General features: G+C 39.1%; 1 protein-coding gene and 1 pseudogene across 1 annotated transcript; both read left to right on the forward strand.

Annotated features, from left to right (window-relative positions):
- The first annotated feature begins 10,268 nt into the window (after positions 1 to 10,268).
- On the forward strand, positions 10,269 to 10,910 carry LOC145099395 (secreted RxLR effector protein 161 pseudogene; annotated as a pseudogene).
- A 2,599-nt stretch (positions 10,911 to 13,509) lies between these two features.
- LOC145097096 (putative disease resistance protein RGA4) lies at positions 13,510 to 16,898 on the forward strand. Its single transcript, XM_079034595.1, has one exon. The coding sequence runs from the start codon at positions 13,522 to 13,524 to the stop codon at positions 16,735 to 16,737; it is 3,216 nt and encodes a 1,071-aa protein (XP_078890721.1). The 5' UTR covers positions 13,510 to 13,521; the 3' UTR covers positions 16,738 to 16,898.
- Positions 16,899 to 17,259: the final 361 nt, after the last annotated feature.

The following is a 17,259-nucleotide window of genomic DNA, read 5'->3' on the forward strand; positions in this document are numbered from 1 at the left end:
GTGATCGAGTTATATGTCATCTGCATACCCTTGGATATTCGAATGGTAGCGAGGGGATGTGCCCTATTGGAGAAGGTTACGTAGGATGCAATAACGGTAGCATGTTTGGGAGGGACTTGGTATGTCTCGCTAGATCGGAGTAGTATAGTGTTAGAGATGGATTGGTTAGATCCCTAGCTATGGTAAGCTTGGGTTCCTCAGCAAACTGATTATGGAATGGTAGCAAGGATTGGGATTTCTTTTTGATTATTGAGCAACAAGGGGTAAGCAAGATCGAAGTGGGGGAGAATCCTCCGAGTGTGCAAAGGTAGGGGCACGTAGACCCACAATGAGTGCGCGACCTCCGAGAAGGAAAAGAAGTGGTTCAGCGTTTGATGCATTGAGGATTTCAGGGTTGGGAGTTTGAGAAACTCCCCACCAGCTAGTGCGTGTGATGGAAATGGTTAGCACAGGGTTGGGAATTCAGGTTGTGAACCGCCCGTAGGACTCGAGGGAGTCGAAATGAGGATCTTAAGAGCTAATGGCACATGGGTGCCTTCGTATTTAGCACTTAGTGGTGGAAGTGTTGTAAGAGTACGGGGCAGCCGTAGCATTCACTAACAGTCAGCAATGGGTGGTGATGTAAGATTACGGGTAGGTCGTAGCATTCCTTAGTAGCTTCGTTAGCGGAGTTGGGGCGAGGCCCTTACCTCCTAGTGATCGGTCAGGGATCAGGATTGGGTAGTGGATGAGAATGATAGGGAGTTTGCCTATATAGCCCTAGAGATGTGAGACCTTGGGAAAGGCCGCTCCAGGATATAGTTGGGTGAGACCCGTGGGCGAGGCCCGTATGAGAGTAGCAGTATAGGTGAGACCTGAGAGCAGGGTTGCTCAGTAGTATGGTTGGGTGAGACCCGTGGGCGAGGCCCGTGCGAGAGTGGTTAGACTAGTGAAACTATAAGGATAGAGGCAGGTGAGACCCGTGGGCGAGGCCCGTGAGTTTAGTAGCACAGGTGAGACCTGGTAGGGATCGTAGTGTCATATAGGGGATCGGGGATCCCAGAAATTGTAGTGCTTGTATAGCAGAATTTCCAGTCAGTAGCAGTGCGAGTATGCAGCGTATGGTGGGATTCAATTAGTTGATCGTGGGGTGCTTGACACCAAATTATAGTAGGAAGAAATACCCAGTGGATACTGGCGACAATGACCCGTACTGGAAGTAGCGGGAGTAATAGATTTGGTGAAGATAGGGTCTTCACAGTGGCAGAGGGAATAGTTGGTTATGGAGCATTGCCTTGGGGAGGAAACGAAATCGTGCAAGGAAGGAAGGGGAGGACCCCTATGGGTTCAGTGCAATACTCGGTGAGTACCAGAAGGATTGTCGGTTAAGTAAGTTGTGTTTCCAGAATGTTCAAGGTCAGGGTTGACCCGAGATGATTTTCCGCAAGGATTGATGCTATTCAGAATGACCAGGCGGAAGACCAGCGAAGGTAGACAGCTGGTGTTGGTATAATTGGTGGGGAATTGGAGGCAGATCGCAGGCGGTGGGCTATAGCAAACTTCGAGGACGAAGTTTAGTTTAAGTGGGGGGGGGGGAGTTGTAACACCCAAAATCTGGAAGGCCAAGAAAGGAAAGAAAACCCTAATTTTTAGGGGCGACTCGGAGAGTCCAAGGAGGAACTCGGCGAGTCCGAGCGGGATCCGGGTCGAGGAGTAAGTGACCGACTCGGCGAGTCGGCCAAGTGGACTCGGCGAGTCTGGTCTGTGCGAGGAAAACCCTAAATCCGGGACTTGGAGCCTATTTAAACGTCTCATTCTCTCCCCTAGGGTTCCTTTACTGCCTCTCTCACCCAGAATACAAACCCTAAGTCTCCATTGTTGTACATTCAAGTTTCCAAGCCATTTTAGAGTGATTTGAAGGAAGAAGAAGAAGGGGGGAAACATTGAAGCTTCAAGGATTGGCCTTGGATCTGAAGTTTGGGGAAACTTTCAGAGTTATTGAAGGTATTAAGTCGTTTCCCTCCTTTAGATATATTTTGGTTGTGAGTTTTGGTGGCTTTTTAGCCATGATTAGCTACCCTTTTGAGTTAGAAGCCAGATCTGAAGTTGCTACTTCAGATCTAAGCCTATTATGGTCTTGAGAAGCATAAAGTATCTGCCCTTGAGTTGATTATGGAGCCTCTTTGCCTTCAACCCTATTTTATGGTGTATTTATACTAGATCTCATTCTCTACACGTAAAGTTTGCAACTTTACGTGAGGAATAGGCTTGGGAAGGGTAGATCTACAGTTTGGAGTCCATGCATGACTCAAAAGTCCTCTGCATGTATGGAGATCTGAATGGACTCGGCGAGTCCTTTGAGTGGACTCGGTGAGTAGCATGAAGATTTGGAGGAACTCGACGAGTGGGATGAACAGCTCGTCGAGTCAGATGAAGTTGGGCAGGAACTCGATGAGTTGGAAGAACAAATCGGCGAGTCTGTTGAAGGATGTCTTGGACTCGGCGAGTCTGTTCTTGGATTCGGCGAGTCAGGTCGTGAAACCCCAAACCCTTCGAGTTGAGACTCGAATCAGTGAGTTGAGTGGAGACTCGGTGAGCTGGACACATGTCAGGACTCGAAAATCGGTAGACTCGGCGAGTCATGGACTGACTCGGCGAGTCGAGACGCGAATGGAAGAACTCTGAACATATGAACTCGGCGAGTCAATAGGGTGACTCGGCGAGTAGGGTTGACCTGGAAGGTTGACTTTGACCAGGACTTTGACTTTGACCGGAGTTGACTTGGTTGACTGTCGGGGGTCAGCTAGACTAAGTGTTGCATTGCTTTTGATAGCTCGGGAACTAGTGGAGCAGGAGCTCGGAGAGTTGCCAGTCAGCAGCTAGTGGGATCATCAGCGAGTTCAACCAGTGCAGGTGAGTTTCCCTTTGTGTGAATGGGTCTAAGGCCATAATGTCGGCCCATGTAGTTATGAGTAGAAGACCCGGGGGTTAGCCCTAGGCATAGTATGCTAGTATGATATTCAGGACGAGGTCCAATGATAGTGGGCAGGTGCCCAAGGATTGGTTTATATGATAGTTTATACCTGTTGTCTGTGTGATACATGTATGTGCTTGGTAGGGAGGTGAGTGTAGGCGAGGTCCTATATCTCACCAATAGCAGAGTGTGGATGGTGTTCCACATCTCATTAGCAGCAGAGCAGGGGCGAGGCCCAAGTTAGGGAAGGAGTGAGTGTGGGCTGGGCCCGTATCTCACTATCAGAAGGAGCATGAACGGGGTTCCATGTCTCATCAGTAGCAGGACAAGGGCGAGGCCCAGGATAGGCGAGGCCTTAGGACATGATCCACTGTATATGTTTAGCTTATGTTTTGCAGTATGATTATGTGTTGTTATATGTTAGCAGGCGAGGCCCTATGACAGGCGAGGCCTAAGTGAAATAGATCTGTATCCGATCAGGGCTCGAAGCCAGGTGGGGCCTGGAGCGGCGGGGCTGTTGTAGCGTGCGAGGCCCGAGGTAGCGGGCGAGGCCCAGAATAGAGGGCAAGGCCCATTATGTGCAGTATGTGGCTATGTATGGTATGTGGTAGGGTGGGGAAGTCACTAAGCTTTGTGCTTACGGTTTTCAGTTTGGGTTTCAGGTACTTCCGGTAGCGGAGGAAAGAGCTCGGGGTGATCGCATGGCACACACCATAAACTAGTCAGCCTGGGAATGTTTACTCTGATAACGATCATGTATTTTGGAAACTATTACTCTGTTTATGTTTTGAAAAGATGAATTTGCTTAAAGTGATGTTTTATTAAAAGAAATTTTTAGTCTTGAATTTTGGGATGTTGCAAAACTTCTCAATAAAATGTTTAAGGGTGAGATGATAATGAGTTTTTAGAATGGCTATACGTCGCGAGTTTTCTAACTAAGTTTACCTTATATCGATTTGTAACGTAATTCGGTTGTTAAAGGTGTTCTAAAAACAATTCATAACGAGAGTCTTTATATGGTAAACTCATGTATTTCAGTGGTTCTGTATCCAAGTGGAACCTTATACTTGACCCAAGCTAGGTCCTTATTATGACCAATTGAAGTATGCTTAGTTATATAACTAAGACTAAATAGACCTTCGAGTCTGTTAGGTATATCCTAAGCCCATCTTGTTAATATGATTCTAGTAATTCTGGTTTCAGCGAATTTTTTTGACCTAGATGTAGGTTTACCTCACATCCGTGCATGGAAAAGTTTCGATAGCAACTAAATCTCTCGTTTAGTATGAGCGCTTAAATCACAGTGTCGTGCTTACACCTAGAATAGAGTAGCACCAACGCATACTCACGAACCTAATTTACAAGGTCTTGTGAGTGGTATGAACTCTACCTACGACGATCCGTCCCTTGCGATGCCTGAGGCAAAGTCGATGCACCTTGCAGCTCTGTCAATCGATGCTTGGCTGCAATCCTCCTCTCTTTGAATGTCGTGTGTCTACCCCGTTACTCTCTTGCCTCTGCCCGAGTGGCGATAAGGTCCTAAACAGAGAGTTGGTCTCCGAAATAGTAGTCTCTTTCCGAGTCTCGGGTACGTGAGACAGTAGGGTCTGTAGTAGCGCGCAGTTTCCGAACTCGGGTTGTAGTCTACCTGCTTTATTCCCCGATGTTCGCGATCTGCCGGGTCTTCGCCGGGAGGGCTCTGTCAGTTGGTCCCCTGTGGTTGAGGTCATAGCACCCTCGTTAGTCTCCACATGGTGGTTGTTGTCATTGCTGTCGACATTTAACCCTCGATCACGATTGCCCAACGGGGGACAGGTTCGATGTAGTCGAAACGGTTCGCCGAAACCCTTGCTATGCATGGAGGATTGATTACCTCCGGTTCCGGTTCCGCTTCTGATTCTTCTCATAACCATTCACCATTTCTCGGGTTCGGATTGGGAAAGTAAGGGTCGTCCGGTAAGTAGGATCTTGCTATGTTGTACGTGCAAGAATAGGAGTGGAAGAGATAATTACTTGGCGTCTAACTCTATAATTAATTATTTATAGGGGGTGATCCTTATTAGTTACTTCTATAATGACATAGTGCATACTAATTACATATAACAAGTTATGATAGACCTTCGAATAAGTGATCCTACCCTAGGTCCACATCCAAACAAGGAAAAGGAAGTAAGGCAATGACCACAAATTCTAAGTCCATGACTTCTAAGTTATATATAACCTTAGAGTATCCACTTAGGTACTATAGACCTATTATTAAGGATCTATTTGGTTTTCATATAAGTTATGATATTACAAAATACTCCTATAGTATTTTAAACTCATGTTCTGTTCTAATGTTCTCATTGTGGTTGTGTTGGTAAGTTTTTAGACTTGTTGCAATATCACAACCATTCTTAGGCATGTGCTAATCACTCCTCGGACCAGCATAGTTGATCAGGCTATGCCACTCCCAAGACTGACCATACATCCCCGAGCTTACCAGTGATATTCAACAATCGTTACTTTTGTTTTGTTCTAGAATGATGCTAACCTTAATATGTATGCATGCATGTATACTTTTAATAGGAAGTTATTTATTTCTAAAAGTATAATTGTTTTGAAAACTTTAAATCAGAGACTTTAGTCCTAATGCATTTATAGTTTGTATATCTTATGTGGTTCGATATACTGAGTTCACTATAAACAATGCTCTGATACCAATCTGTCACACCCCCAAACCAAGGATGGCGGAAACGTCCGGGGGTGGAGGAGTACTTCATGTAGAGTATCACAACAACGAGTATAAAGTGCTCAAAGTAAATACAACCATCATAAATATATTTGAAAAAGTTACACCAAAGTATACGTTTACATGATTCGAGTCAATTACATTATGATACAAAATGAACTGTTTGACGATTTATCGTCCCATCCTCAAAACGTTGTTGATTTCCTGTTTCACTGAATTCCTGAGAATACAAGTAGTTTTGAAAAGTGTCAACACAAAGGTTGGTGAGTTCATAAGCTTTTGACAGTAAGAGGTTGAAAATCGATCTTTGTAAAGAGATGTATGTTACCAAGAAAAATCCAATATTTTCCTTATAAAAGTTATGTGGTCCTAAATACTAGGACCGAAAATGAACAAGTATTTGTCATACTTAAAGATATAAATGTGGTTTTAAATTGGCGTAAAACCCTTTCTGATTTGAGAAAAATCCCGAAATGAATGATTTGTAGTCTTAAATACCAAGACTGAAAATATACCATAATATCTGTAATTATTGATATACAAAGTGATTTTAAATCGACATAAAACCCCTTTTGATTTATGAAAATCCCTGTAAACTTTATGTTGTTAAATCCCTATGTGAGCCGCTATAATCATACTAATGACTGAATGAACCTGGCACGGCGTTTCTCAGGCGTCGCGAAACTGAAATGACACTTGTTACCACAGACCTGCCGGTCTAGTTGTTGCATGCAGCTCAGGTGTGGGGTGTCTAACCCAATATAGATCTATACACAACTATCATGTTCTCCCTCTAGGAGACTCTGATTATAACTACCAGGAATTTAGATTCCGCACTCGGACGTATGGAAAGAGATTGTCTCACAATTTAGGTTAACAAGTTTACGTGTGGTGTGCATGAGTGTAAAACCTTTTTCTGTGGGAATAAAACCTTCCGAAATGTGTTTGTTGTGTTAATGGAAACATAAACCATACCTATTATAGTTTATCCCAAAACGTTTGTAATGTATAAGAACTCTTTTATGAAAGCGCATTTGTGTTATGAATCCATAAACTATGCTTATTATAGCTTAATATACGTGTTCTAAATGAATGAATAATCTTATCATGAATGGCTAGGTTTCAGTTTATGATGATAAAATAACAGGGAAACACATTCAATATTTATAACTTATTGTTATACACTTTGCTCAACATAATACAAAGTGTTATGAAAGTTATATGTTGTTAACTAAATTTAAGCTTTTTGTGCTGTTTTAGAAAAGCCATAGAAAAATCATACGAAGTTGAAAACTAAATCCGTAAATTCTAAGAGTTCCTAAAATGATTCTAGTTTACTCATAATTTTTATCATGATTTTTGGAAGCCTTTAACTTGTTTTAAAATGCTTATATTCACAGACTGGTCCGGATTTGTGTTTGAAAAGATAGGCTGTTTTGTAAAAATCACCATAAATCGTAGAAAAATCTTATGGAGATGTGCAAGTAGTCATTTTAAAGCTAAGAGCTGGAACTACTTGCACCTAAAAAAGTTTTGAAAAAAAAATGTTTAAGTTGTTCAAAACAGTCCGTGAATGGAGTACAACATTTCTGATGAAAGCTGTTAGAAGATTTTTAGTTATGTTCTTGGTGTTTTAACTTGTATTCCCCCCCTAAAAACTTGAGAAAACATGAAAATGTAGGGGTATGAACTCACCTTGAGTAGTTTCAGTAGATGAGTGTTGAAGAAGAGAAGTGTCCAACTCAAGAACACTTGAAGAATCACTTGAAGATTTGAAGATCTAACAAGAATGTGATGATGTTTGTGTAAGGAATCATTGATTTGAGAAAGACGGAAGTGTAATAATCATAGAGAGGATGAATTATACTTACCAAGAGTGTGAGAAAGCTTGATAATCAGCCTTGAATCTCAAATTTGAGGGAGGAAGTTTGAGAGGAAAAGAGTTCGGTCTTCTTGGTGAAAGAATGAGAAAATGAGAGAAGTGTGAGGAAAAAGGAGGGTTTTCTTACCGTTGACCAAGTGTGTGGCTGAAAAATTGTGGGAAAAGTACCATGAAATGACTAGGTATGGGCTGATGGTGAATAGTGACATGGAGTGGGTATGAGAATGGTTGCTTGTGTCATAGAATAAAGAAAAGTCAACACTCCACCTCTTGTACTTCACCCACTCTTCTTGGATAAGGTTTATCCCCAAAAACGTGGATAATTAATAAACATGGGGGCTTATATGTTAAAATAATGTTTTGAGTGAAAATCCCGTGTTAAAATAATTAAAAACGAAGCTAAAATGAAGTCGTAGTCGAAAACCGGGAGAAAATGCTCTTCCTGCGAGGCTTCTCGTAAGGGGGCCGAAGGTTCGGTCCCTTCTGGTGCTGGGTCCGAAGCAAAATGAGGTGAAGAAAAGCGGAACAGCAAGAAGCGAAATAGACCGAAGTGAACAGTAACTTCGAGCTCGGGCATGTGCGAGGTTCAGTCCTGAGAGGTAGGTTTCGGTTCCGAGAGGACCTTCGGGTTCGGTCCAAGAGGGTTCGGTTCCTAAGAGGACTTTCGGCCCTAGGAGGGGTTTCGGCTCCTTAAGAGGGGTTTCGGGTCCTTAAGCCTATTTTACTCGTTTTTACCCTGATTCAAGCCGTTTTTGACCCGGTTAAGGGTCGTAATGACCCGAATGACTTCAAAAAGTTATGGGAACTTTTGGGAGAGATTTCATATTCGTGGAGAGATTTCTCATACAAAGAGAGTTTTGGGAGAGATTTCACATACTTAGAGAGATTTGGGAGAGATTTCATATTCTTGGAGAGATTTCTCATACAAAGAGTGTTTTGGGAGAGATTTCACATACTTAGAGAGGTTTGGGAGAGATTTCATATTCTTGGAGAGATTTCTCATACAAAGAGAGTTTTATGAGAGATTTCACATACTTAGAGAGATTTAGGAGAGATTTCATATTCTTGGAGAGATTTCTCATACAAAGAGAGTTTTGGGAGAGATTTCACATACTTAGAGAGATTTGGGAGAGATTTCATATTCTTGGAGAGATTTCTCATACAAAGAGAGATTTGGGAGAGATTTCACATACTTGGGGAGATTTAGGAGAGATCCTCGATTAAAGTGAGATAGAGTGAAAACGATTGAGATAGGTTTTGTGGGTGACAAATGTGAGTGTCCGGCTTCGCAATGCAAGGTCCTTAAATCCTGTTAAGCCTTGTTTAAGGATTTGACACACTCCCGATGAGTATGCAACATTGTTTTATCGGTTTGGCTAGTCACTTACCACAATTTTAGGTTAAGGAGATCTAGATGTACGTACTTTTCGATTTATGATCTCTCATTAGAATAGCGAGTTGTTTAGAGATTACATATCATAAACTCTAGTACCCACAGGCAAATTGAGTCGAACGGTTTGACTTGTTGACTTCAGTTGACTTTGACTTGACCGGAAAATTGACGGTTGTCACAAAAGATTTACATCTATACCTAGACCAAGGGACATGAATCATCAATCTTCCAGCAAGAGTACTACTTAAGTTGAATATGTTTTTGGTGGTGCAAGTTCTGTACCTGAACCTAGGAAAAGCACCAGAGCTAGAAAACCTAAGTCTTTTGGATCTGATTTTCAACTTTATCTTGTTGAAGGAACAAGGAATGAGACTATATGTCAACATCAGTATTGTTTTAATATTGAGGAGGGTCCAAAAACTTTTAGTGAAGCTATGGCTTCTAGGGATCTTCATTTATGGAAAGAGGCAATTGCGGATGAAATTGACTCTATCATGCATAACAATACTTGGGTATTGTCTGATTTACCTCCTGGTTGCAAGGCATTAGGATGTAAATGGATCCTCAAAAGAAAAATGAAGGTGGATGGCACAATTGATAAGTATAAAGCCGGATTGGTTATCCAAGGCTTTAGACAAAAGGTAGTCATTGATTTTTTTGATACTTATGCTCCTATTGCCAGATTCCCACTATTAGATTTTTATTAGCTCTTACAGTTATACATAATCTTGTGATTCACCAAATGGATGTGAAAAATGCATTCTTGAATGGTGAATTGGATGAGGAAATATACATGAAACAACCTGAAGGGTTTGTGATGCCTGGAAATGAACACAAAGTGTGCAAGTTGAAGAAATCATTATATGGTTTGAAACAAGCACTAAAACAATGACATCAAAAGTTTGATGATCTTGTCTTGTCTAATGGTTTTGCATTAAACCAAGCTGACAAGTGTGTATATAGAAAATTTGATACTTCTGGTAAAGGAGTCATGATTTGTTTATGTGTGGATGATATGTTGATTTTTGGTACTGATTTAGAAGAAGTTGATAAAACCAAGAAATTCTTATCATCTAGTTTTGAAATGAAAGACCTGGGGGAGGCTGAGGTAATTCTTGGTATAAGAATTAAACAAGGAAACAATGGGATTTCAATTTCTCAATATCATTACATTGAGAAGATATTGAAAAAGTTTAACTTTGAGAATTGTTCTCTTGTTAACACTCCTATAGATCCTAGTCTTAAGCTTCTACCTAATAAAGGATCTCCAGTGTCTCAACTTGAATACTCATGGGCTATTGGCTGTTTAATGTATGTCATGATTAGCACTAGGCCTGATATAACATATGATGTGGGAAGGCTTAATAGATATACTAGTAATCCTAGTTCACATCATTGGCAAGCTGTGACTAGAGTATTCAAGTATTTGAAAGGGACCATAAATTATGGTTTAACTTATAGTGGATATCCTTTGGTTTTGGAAGGTTATTTAGATGCCAACTGGATTAACAACTTAGAGGATCACTCATCTACTAGTGGTTGGGTATTTCTTCTTGGAGGAGGTGCTATTTCTTGGGCATCCAAGAAACAGACTTGTATTACTAACTCAACCATGGAATCTGAGTTTGCTGCATTGTCTGCTGCTGGTAAAGAAGTTAAGTGGCTACAAAATTTGATTTATGAAATTCCACTCTGGCCAAAACCGATATCTAACATTTCTATCAGGTGTGATGGTGCTACAACCTTGGCTAAGGCTTATAGTCAAGTGTACATTGGGAAGTCTATACATTTAGGTGTTAGACATAGCATGATTCGTGAGCTCATCATGACTGGTGTGATATATGTGGAGTTTGTAAGAACTCAGTTGAATTTGGCCGATCATCTAACCAAAGGGTTAGCAAGAAATCTTGTGCACAAGGTGGCTATAGGGATGGGTTTAAAGTCCACTTAAAATCTTTTATATCGAGATACCCAATTCCCATCTAATGTAATATTAGATGTTGAATTCAATGTGGAAAGCTTGATATTTGAAGATCGGAACACATTATTATCATCATCCTAAGGTATGTGTTCAATACTGCAAGTTAAGGAGGGTGAAATTTAATTTCTTAATAGTTCTTTGAAAATTTGCTTTTACGGGTGCAAGAACAAAAGAACTACCTATATAAGCATGAAGTTTAGCTGCTTCAAGAAGTTGGGACTTGACTTTTATATGTTTATTGAAGGATGGGACATAAGCTAGTAAAATATAGTGTCAAGTTAGAACTTTGAGAATGTAAATTGTTGTGTCTATTATCTTCATGTATTCACTTAGAATAGAAAGGGTTCAATCCTTAGTGACACCCTGATATTCGAATATTTGGAATGAGTAATATACTAATGTGAAATTCAGTCGTCACAATATTTCATTTATGCATCAGTTTGTTGTTATGTTTTTTGTTTTAAATTAATCAAGATTACACTTAAATGGGGGAGGTTTGTTGGTGATTTGTTTCACTAATGTGATTTAAGTGTAATGGGATTACTTTGTTGACCAAAAGTGTCTTGATAAATATTAAACAAGTAAGAAAAGTGTGGAGTGCACACTTGTTTAAGTTTATTCAAGATTAAAAGTAGACTGCCATTTAGGGGCGAAGCCCCTGAACGAATGGGGGTCCGAGGGCAGTGCCCCTGGGAGCGGGGTCCAAGGGGCGGCAGCCCCTGGCGGTAGCCCCGTTTTTTGGCTTGGTATTAATCCTTATAGAAAACCCGGATTTATGACAGTTTTTTTACTGTTGCCAAACTGTTTTATGACAGTTTTCAGACAAAGGAGGTATTTAACCAATTTTGGTTAGTTTTTCTGGTACTTACGAAATTCATAGATCTCATTCTATATTCTTTCTCTTTTGAGTCTTATCCAATCAAAGATTAGGGAGTACCACCCAATAATTTTATTTGATAATGAAATCACAATTCTCAGAATATCCAAGTGCCTTTATTACCCTGAATTTCTAACATTTGTTAGGGCTAAATGCAAGAAATATGAATGTAATTTTATCTATTTGTTTGTTACAACATCTTACTTTTGTTTCTTCCTATTGCAACACTGTACTTTTTTAATGAAGCATTGAGCTTTGAGAAGTATACCATTATCTGTATGTGTTACTACTTCCGAATACTTGCCTTTTATTGTATCCAATCAAATAAACTAATGAAAACGAACCCTTAAATGTATCCACTCTCAAAATATCCAGTCATGCAACAAACAAAAAAAAAATGCAAAAATCGTGATCTTCTACTAGTTTATATTAATAATATCCTTCCCACTCTCTACCCCTCTCCTTCCTCCATTGCCATCCTCTTTTCCAGGAACAATATCTAGATAGATATGAGTTTCAAGAAAATGAAACGTATACAAACCGATACACTAAGATAGTTGTTGTGACTAACTGTTAACCATCCATTAGCATTAGGTTTCATTATCAAGACCATTATCATCTTTATGATTGATAGAAAAAATAAATAGAATTCCAAATCAGGAACCTCACCAATATAACTTAAAAAAATCATTTGGATCTATTTTCAAAGCATCTTAATTTTTATAGTTGGTGAACTAGAATCTAGCTGAACAACGCTCTTCAATCTTTCTCCTCAGTTTTTGTAAAAAGGTAGTCGAGGGGTTGATTTCTTCAAACCGACAATTGATTTCAAAAACTTCTTTATTTTCGGTTTTGTTTACTTCTATTTCATATTTCTCCATCCCAACAGAAGAAGAATGTAGTTGATGGGGTTGATTTCTTTGTGGTATTGGGCTGTGAGAGGGGGTCGGGTTAGGGATAGTTTTAATGAGATTTTTTTTTATTAATTTAAATTAAAATATTGAAAATAAAAACCCATGAAAAGGGGTAAACTAATTTTGATTAAATCTGTAACAAAAAGAAATCATACCGACCGGCTACACAAGAAATTAAAACGAAAAGGACTATATATCCTCATCAAGCAAAAACGTGTGGGACAATATATGCAAATCATACAGGAACCATTTATGTAATTTTGCTTTAATTATATTCTCATTCATACAATTGTTACAAAAATTCCATATTCCATATAAATGGGTAAGAAAAATCTATCCCACCCATGTAAAGAAATATAGGGATTAAAATCGAAACATATATTTAATTACACATCATATTACAATAAAGGAATATCAAAAGGTAAATGAAAATAACCTAGCTACAAAGATCAATTCTACTTCATATAAAACGTTAATATTAACTAATTAAATTAAACATAAAATATTATGATATATTAATATGTTAGATAAGAAATAATTAATGACACAATGTAAAAAGAAAAGGAAGGAAAAAGCAAGGATATGTTCTAAACTTGTAACTTAGGAAAGAGATAACTCAATTTCTTGACACCTTCGGATTCGATAACATTTTCCACTCCACACGCCAACATATGGATTTGCTTTTCCATTCAATTGGTATCTCTTTGGTCCACCATCTCATAAACCTAATTTATCATTTTCTTTTTTCCCGCCATTCTTCCACTCCTCCTCTCTTTTTTCAACAGTGAAAATGGCCGAAGCTTTAGTCACTATTGCTGCCGAGGGGATACTGAAAAAGGTTTTGTCCATCGCTGCTGGCGAACTCGCCATTTCTTGGGGTTACAAAGAAAAGCTAACCAGCCTCCACAAGACATTGGAACTGATTCGTGCAAAGCTGCGTGATGCAGAGAGACAAAAGGGGACAGAGGCTGTGATGGTGTGGCTGAAGCAGCTAAAAGATGTAGTGGGAGAAGCTGATGATGTGTTGGATGAGGTTGATTACGAAATGTTGAGGTGTCAGATAAAGAAACAAGATCGGATGGCAAGAAAGGTAGTGTGCCTTCCAAGCTTGAAAAGGTTTTCATTTCGTTATAAAATAGGTCATAAAATCCAAAACATCAATGAAAAGTTGCTTAAGATCAATACAGAAGCAAACGGTTTAGGACTACAAAATGAACACCCTGTTGGCCCTGTTATAGATCGTCTCTATTGGAGGGAGACTATTCCAAATCAAGAAGAATTTAAAATTGTTGGTAGGGATGATGATAAAATGCTTATCATTGGACTTTTAACCCAAGCAAGAAAAGAAGAAAAACTTAGGATTGTTCCGATTGTGGGAATGGGTGGGATAGGGAAGACTGCTTTGGCTAAGTTGGTCTACAATGATGAAAAGATTGACAAACATTTTAATGTTAAAGCATGGTTGTGTGTTTCGGTTAAGGTTGACATCAACACACTTCTCGCAAAGATCTATGAATGTCTTTCCCAGAAGAAACCTACCTCGGACTTAAGGGTCAATTTAATAAAAAGTCTTGAAGAGAAGTTGGCATCAAAAAGATATTTGCTTGTCTTGGATGACGTTTGGGTCGAACAGAGGCCATATTGGGAAGAGTTTAGGAGTTGCATGCTAAATGTGAACTCACAAAATGGAAGTGGAATTCTTGTCACTTCAAGGAAGCTTGAAATCGGAACTCATGATATGATCAAGGATTCATGTCATCTAAAAGGTCTTTCCAATGATGAGTGTTGGTCAATTTTCAGAGAAAAAGCATTTGTGGCAGGAAAATCACCATCGCTAGAAATAGAGGTTATAGCGCGCGAGATTGTAAAAAAGTGTGGTGGTTTACCATTATTGTTAAATGTAATAGGTGGAATGTTGGCAAATTACAATGACATGGAGAAATGGTTGTCCATAAAAAATAGCAAGGTGTGGGATCTAGAAGAAGAAAAGGATAGAGTTCAAAAGAGTTTGGAACTAAGCTTTGATAATCTCCCTAATTTTATCGTCAAGAAATGCTTTGCATATTGTTCCATCTTTAAGAAAGATATGGTCATGGAAAAGGAAGAATTGATCCAACTTTGGATGGCTTTGGGGTTGGTTCAAGCGGATGAGGAAAGAAACAAGGGAACAGAGGATGTGGGAAATGATATTTTCCAGATTTTGGTTAGCAATTCATTGTTCCAGGATGTTGAAAGGGATAAGTATGGTCATGTCACTGGTTGTAGAATGCATGATCTAGTGCATGATCTTTCCTTATCACTTTCCAAACATGAAAGTTTACGTGTGGTGGGTGCAATCAATGATGATATATCTCATATTCCTCAGGTTAAACATCTCGCTTTTTACCAAGCACAGAACAAGGACAATGAACTTGAAGCTAATGTTTATATGTTCATTAAAAGGGATACTGTGGCTAGAAGTTTGCATACATTGTTCTTCAACGGTGAAGTTGAGAAGAAAATTTCATTTCAGCAATTTAAGAGCATTCGGATCCTAAAACTCAAAGGTTGTACAATAGAGAAGATAGACAATTCAATTGGAGGGTTGGTGCACCTCAGGTATCTTGATTTGTCAGGTACCGAAATTCGTGTTCTACCACAATCTATTGGCAGATTATACCATTTGCAAACTCTGAAGCTGCTAAGTTGCCATGATCTCAAGTTTCCAAAATCCATGAGAAATTTGATAAGTCTACAATATCTCAAATATGGGAGAACCCTTCCAGCCAATATTGTGGGACATTTAATTTCTCTTCGAACATTGCCTTCCTTCGATGTACATAAAAAGAAGGGCTATCGAATTGAAGAGCTAGGTCGTTTGAAAAACCTTAGTGGAAAGCTCTGTATTTCCAATCTAGGAAATGTTTGTAGCAAAGATGATGCTATCAAAGCAGATTTATCTGGAAAGAAAAATTTATACGAGATTGAATTCAAATGGAATACGGACAATCAAGGTGACAACAGAAACGACAAGGATGTATTGGAAGGTTTACAACCCCCAAAAGATTTGAAAATATTGAAAATTAACAAATTTTCTGGTGATAATTTTCCAGAATGGGTAATGAATATGTGTATATATATTGATGGGAAAGGGACACCCCTTGACAAGCTCGTGGAGATCACATTAAATGACTGTAGGAGTTGTCTCTCTCTTCCAAAGCTTCAACACCTACCAAATCTTCGGGATCTTGAGTTAAGCAAAATGGACAATGTGACATGCTTAAGGAGTTACTTAGTCGAATGCAACGATGTTACTGGATCAACGATGCCTTTGTCTCCATCATTGAGATCCCTCAGACTATTTCGTATGAAAAGACTAGAAAAGTGGATAGATGGAGAAACCAACAGCTCAATAATGATCTCGCCTGTCCTTGAGAAGTTGGTGATTATTCATTGCCCAAAGATTAGTCTCTTAGATGAATGTCATCCCCATCCTCTTGCTTCCTTAGAGATATGGATGTGTACAGGTCTGATGTCCATTAAAAGCATGAAAGGCCTCACATCTCTCGTATCTTTAAAAATTTTCTTGTGTCCTAGTCTTTTAGAAATAACCGATTTGCCAAGCCAGTGTCATGCTTTAAAGACTTTGCAAATTTTCCATTGTGAAAAACTGACTTCCTTGCCCCACCGAATTTTTGACTGTTTTGCCTTCTTAAATGAGTTGACACTTGGTTCATTCTCGAAGGAGCTCAATTCTTTTCCAAGTCTCCAAGGCATCGAAAAGTTAAAGGACCACCTTCACTCGTTAACATTATATGGAGAGGATCATTGGAAGTCAATACCAGAAGAAATTCAACACCTCACTTCACTGACTCAGTTAAACATTGTTAGATTCGGAATTTCGGAGGTGCCAATGTGGTTAACCAACATGCCATCTCTTCGAGACATTGATTTCAGTTATTGCTATGGGCTAGATGAAGAAAAGGTTAAACGGGCGCTCCGAGGGAAGCAAATGTCGTCAAATTAAATTATTGTAGTGTAAATAAAAAGTTTAATTAATTAGATCTTTGAGTGTATTGGTGCATAAATATGTTGCATCATTCCTTCCTCTTGTTTAATAATAAACTCTATTCTCATTTTCTCCCATGTCATCCATTTTGTACAAAACATGTATCTTTGTTCAGTTATAAGAGGCAAGCACAAAGGGAGTATAAACATGGGATATAAGTTCAAAATTTGTTCGGAATTATGTGGAAGAGGTATGCTTTTGGTTCGTCGGTTATTTATAAGAAACACCACTATTAGAAAAATCATTTTGAATGACAGACGAATTACGATGTACAACAATTAGATGACAGACAAAAAACGTTTTGTAAAAAGTATGTCATGTTTTTTTATTAATAAATTATGATAACTTATTGTCTAAACTAAAAAAAAAACACTGTACATTTTATTTTATGTTCATTTTTGCTGAAAACCGTCTTCTTATTATCAATGTCCTTCAACCATTAGAAAATGTCTCGTAAAAAGTATGTCATGTTTTTTTACT

This window comes from Lactuca serriola, chromosome 4 (genome assembly GCF_051521515.1).
Source record: "Lactuca serriola cultivar US96UC23 chromosome 4, Lser_US96UC23_V15, whole genome shotgun sequence".
In the NCBI taxonomy this organism is placed as follows: Eukaryota; Viridiplantae; Streptophyta; class Magnoliopsida; order Asterales; family Asteraceae; genus Lactuca; species Lactuca serriola.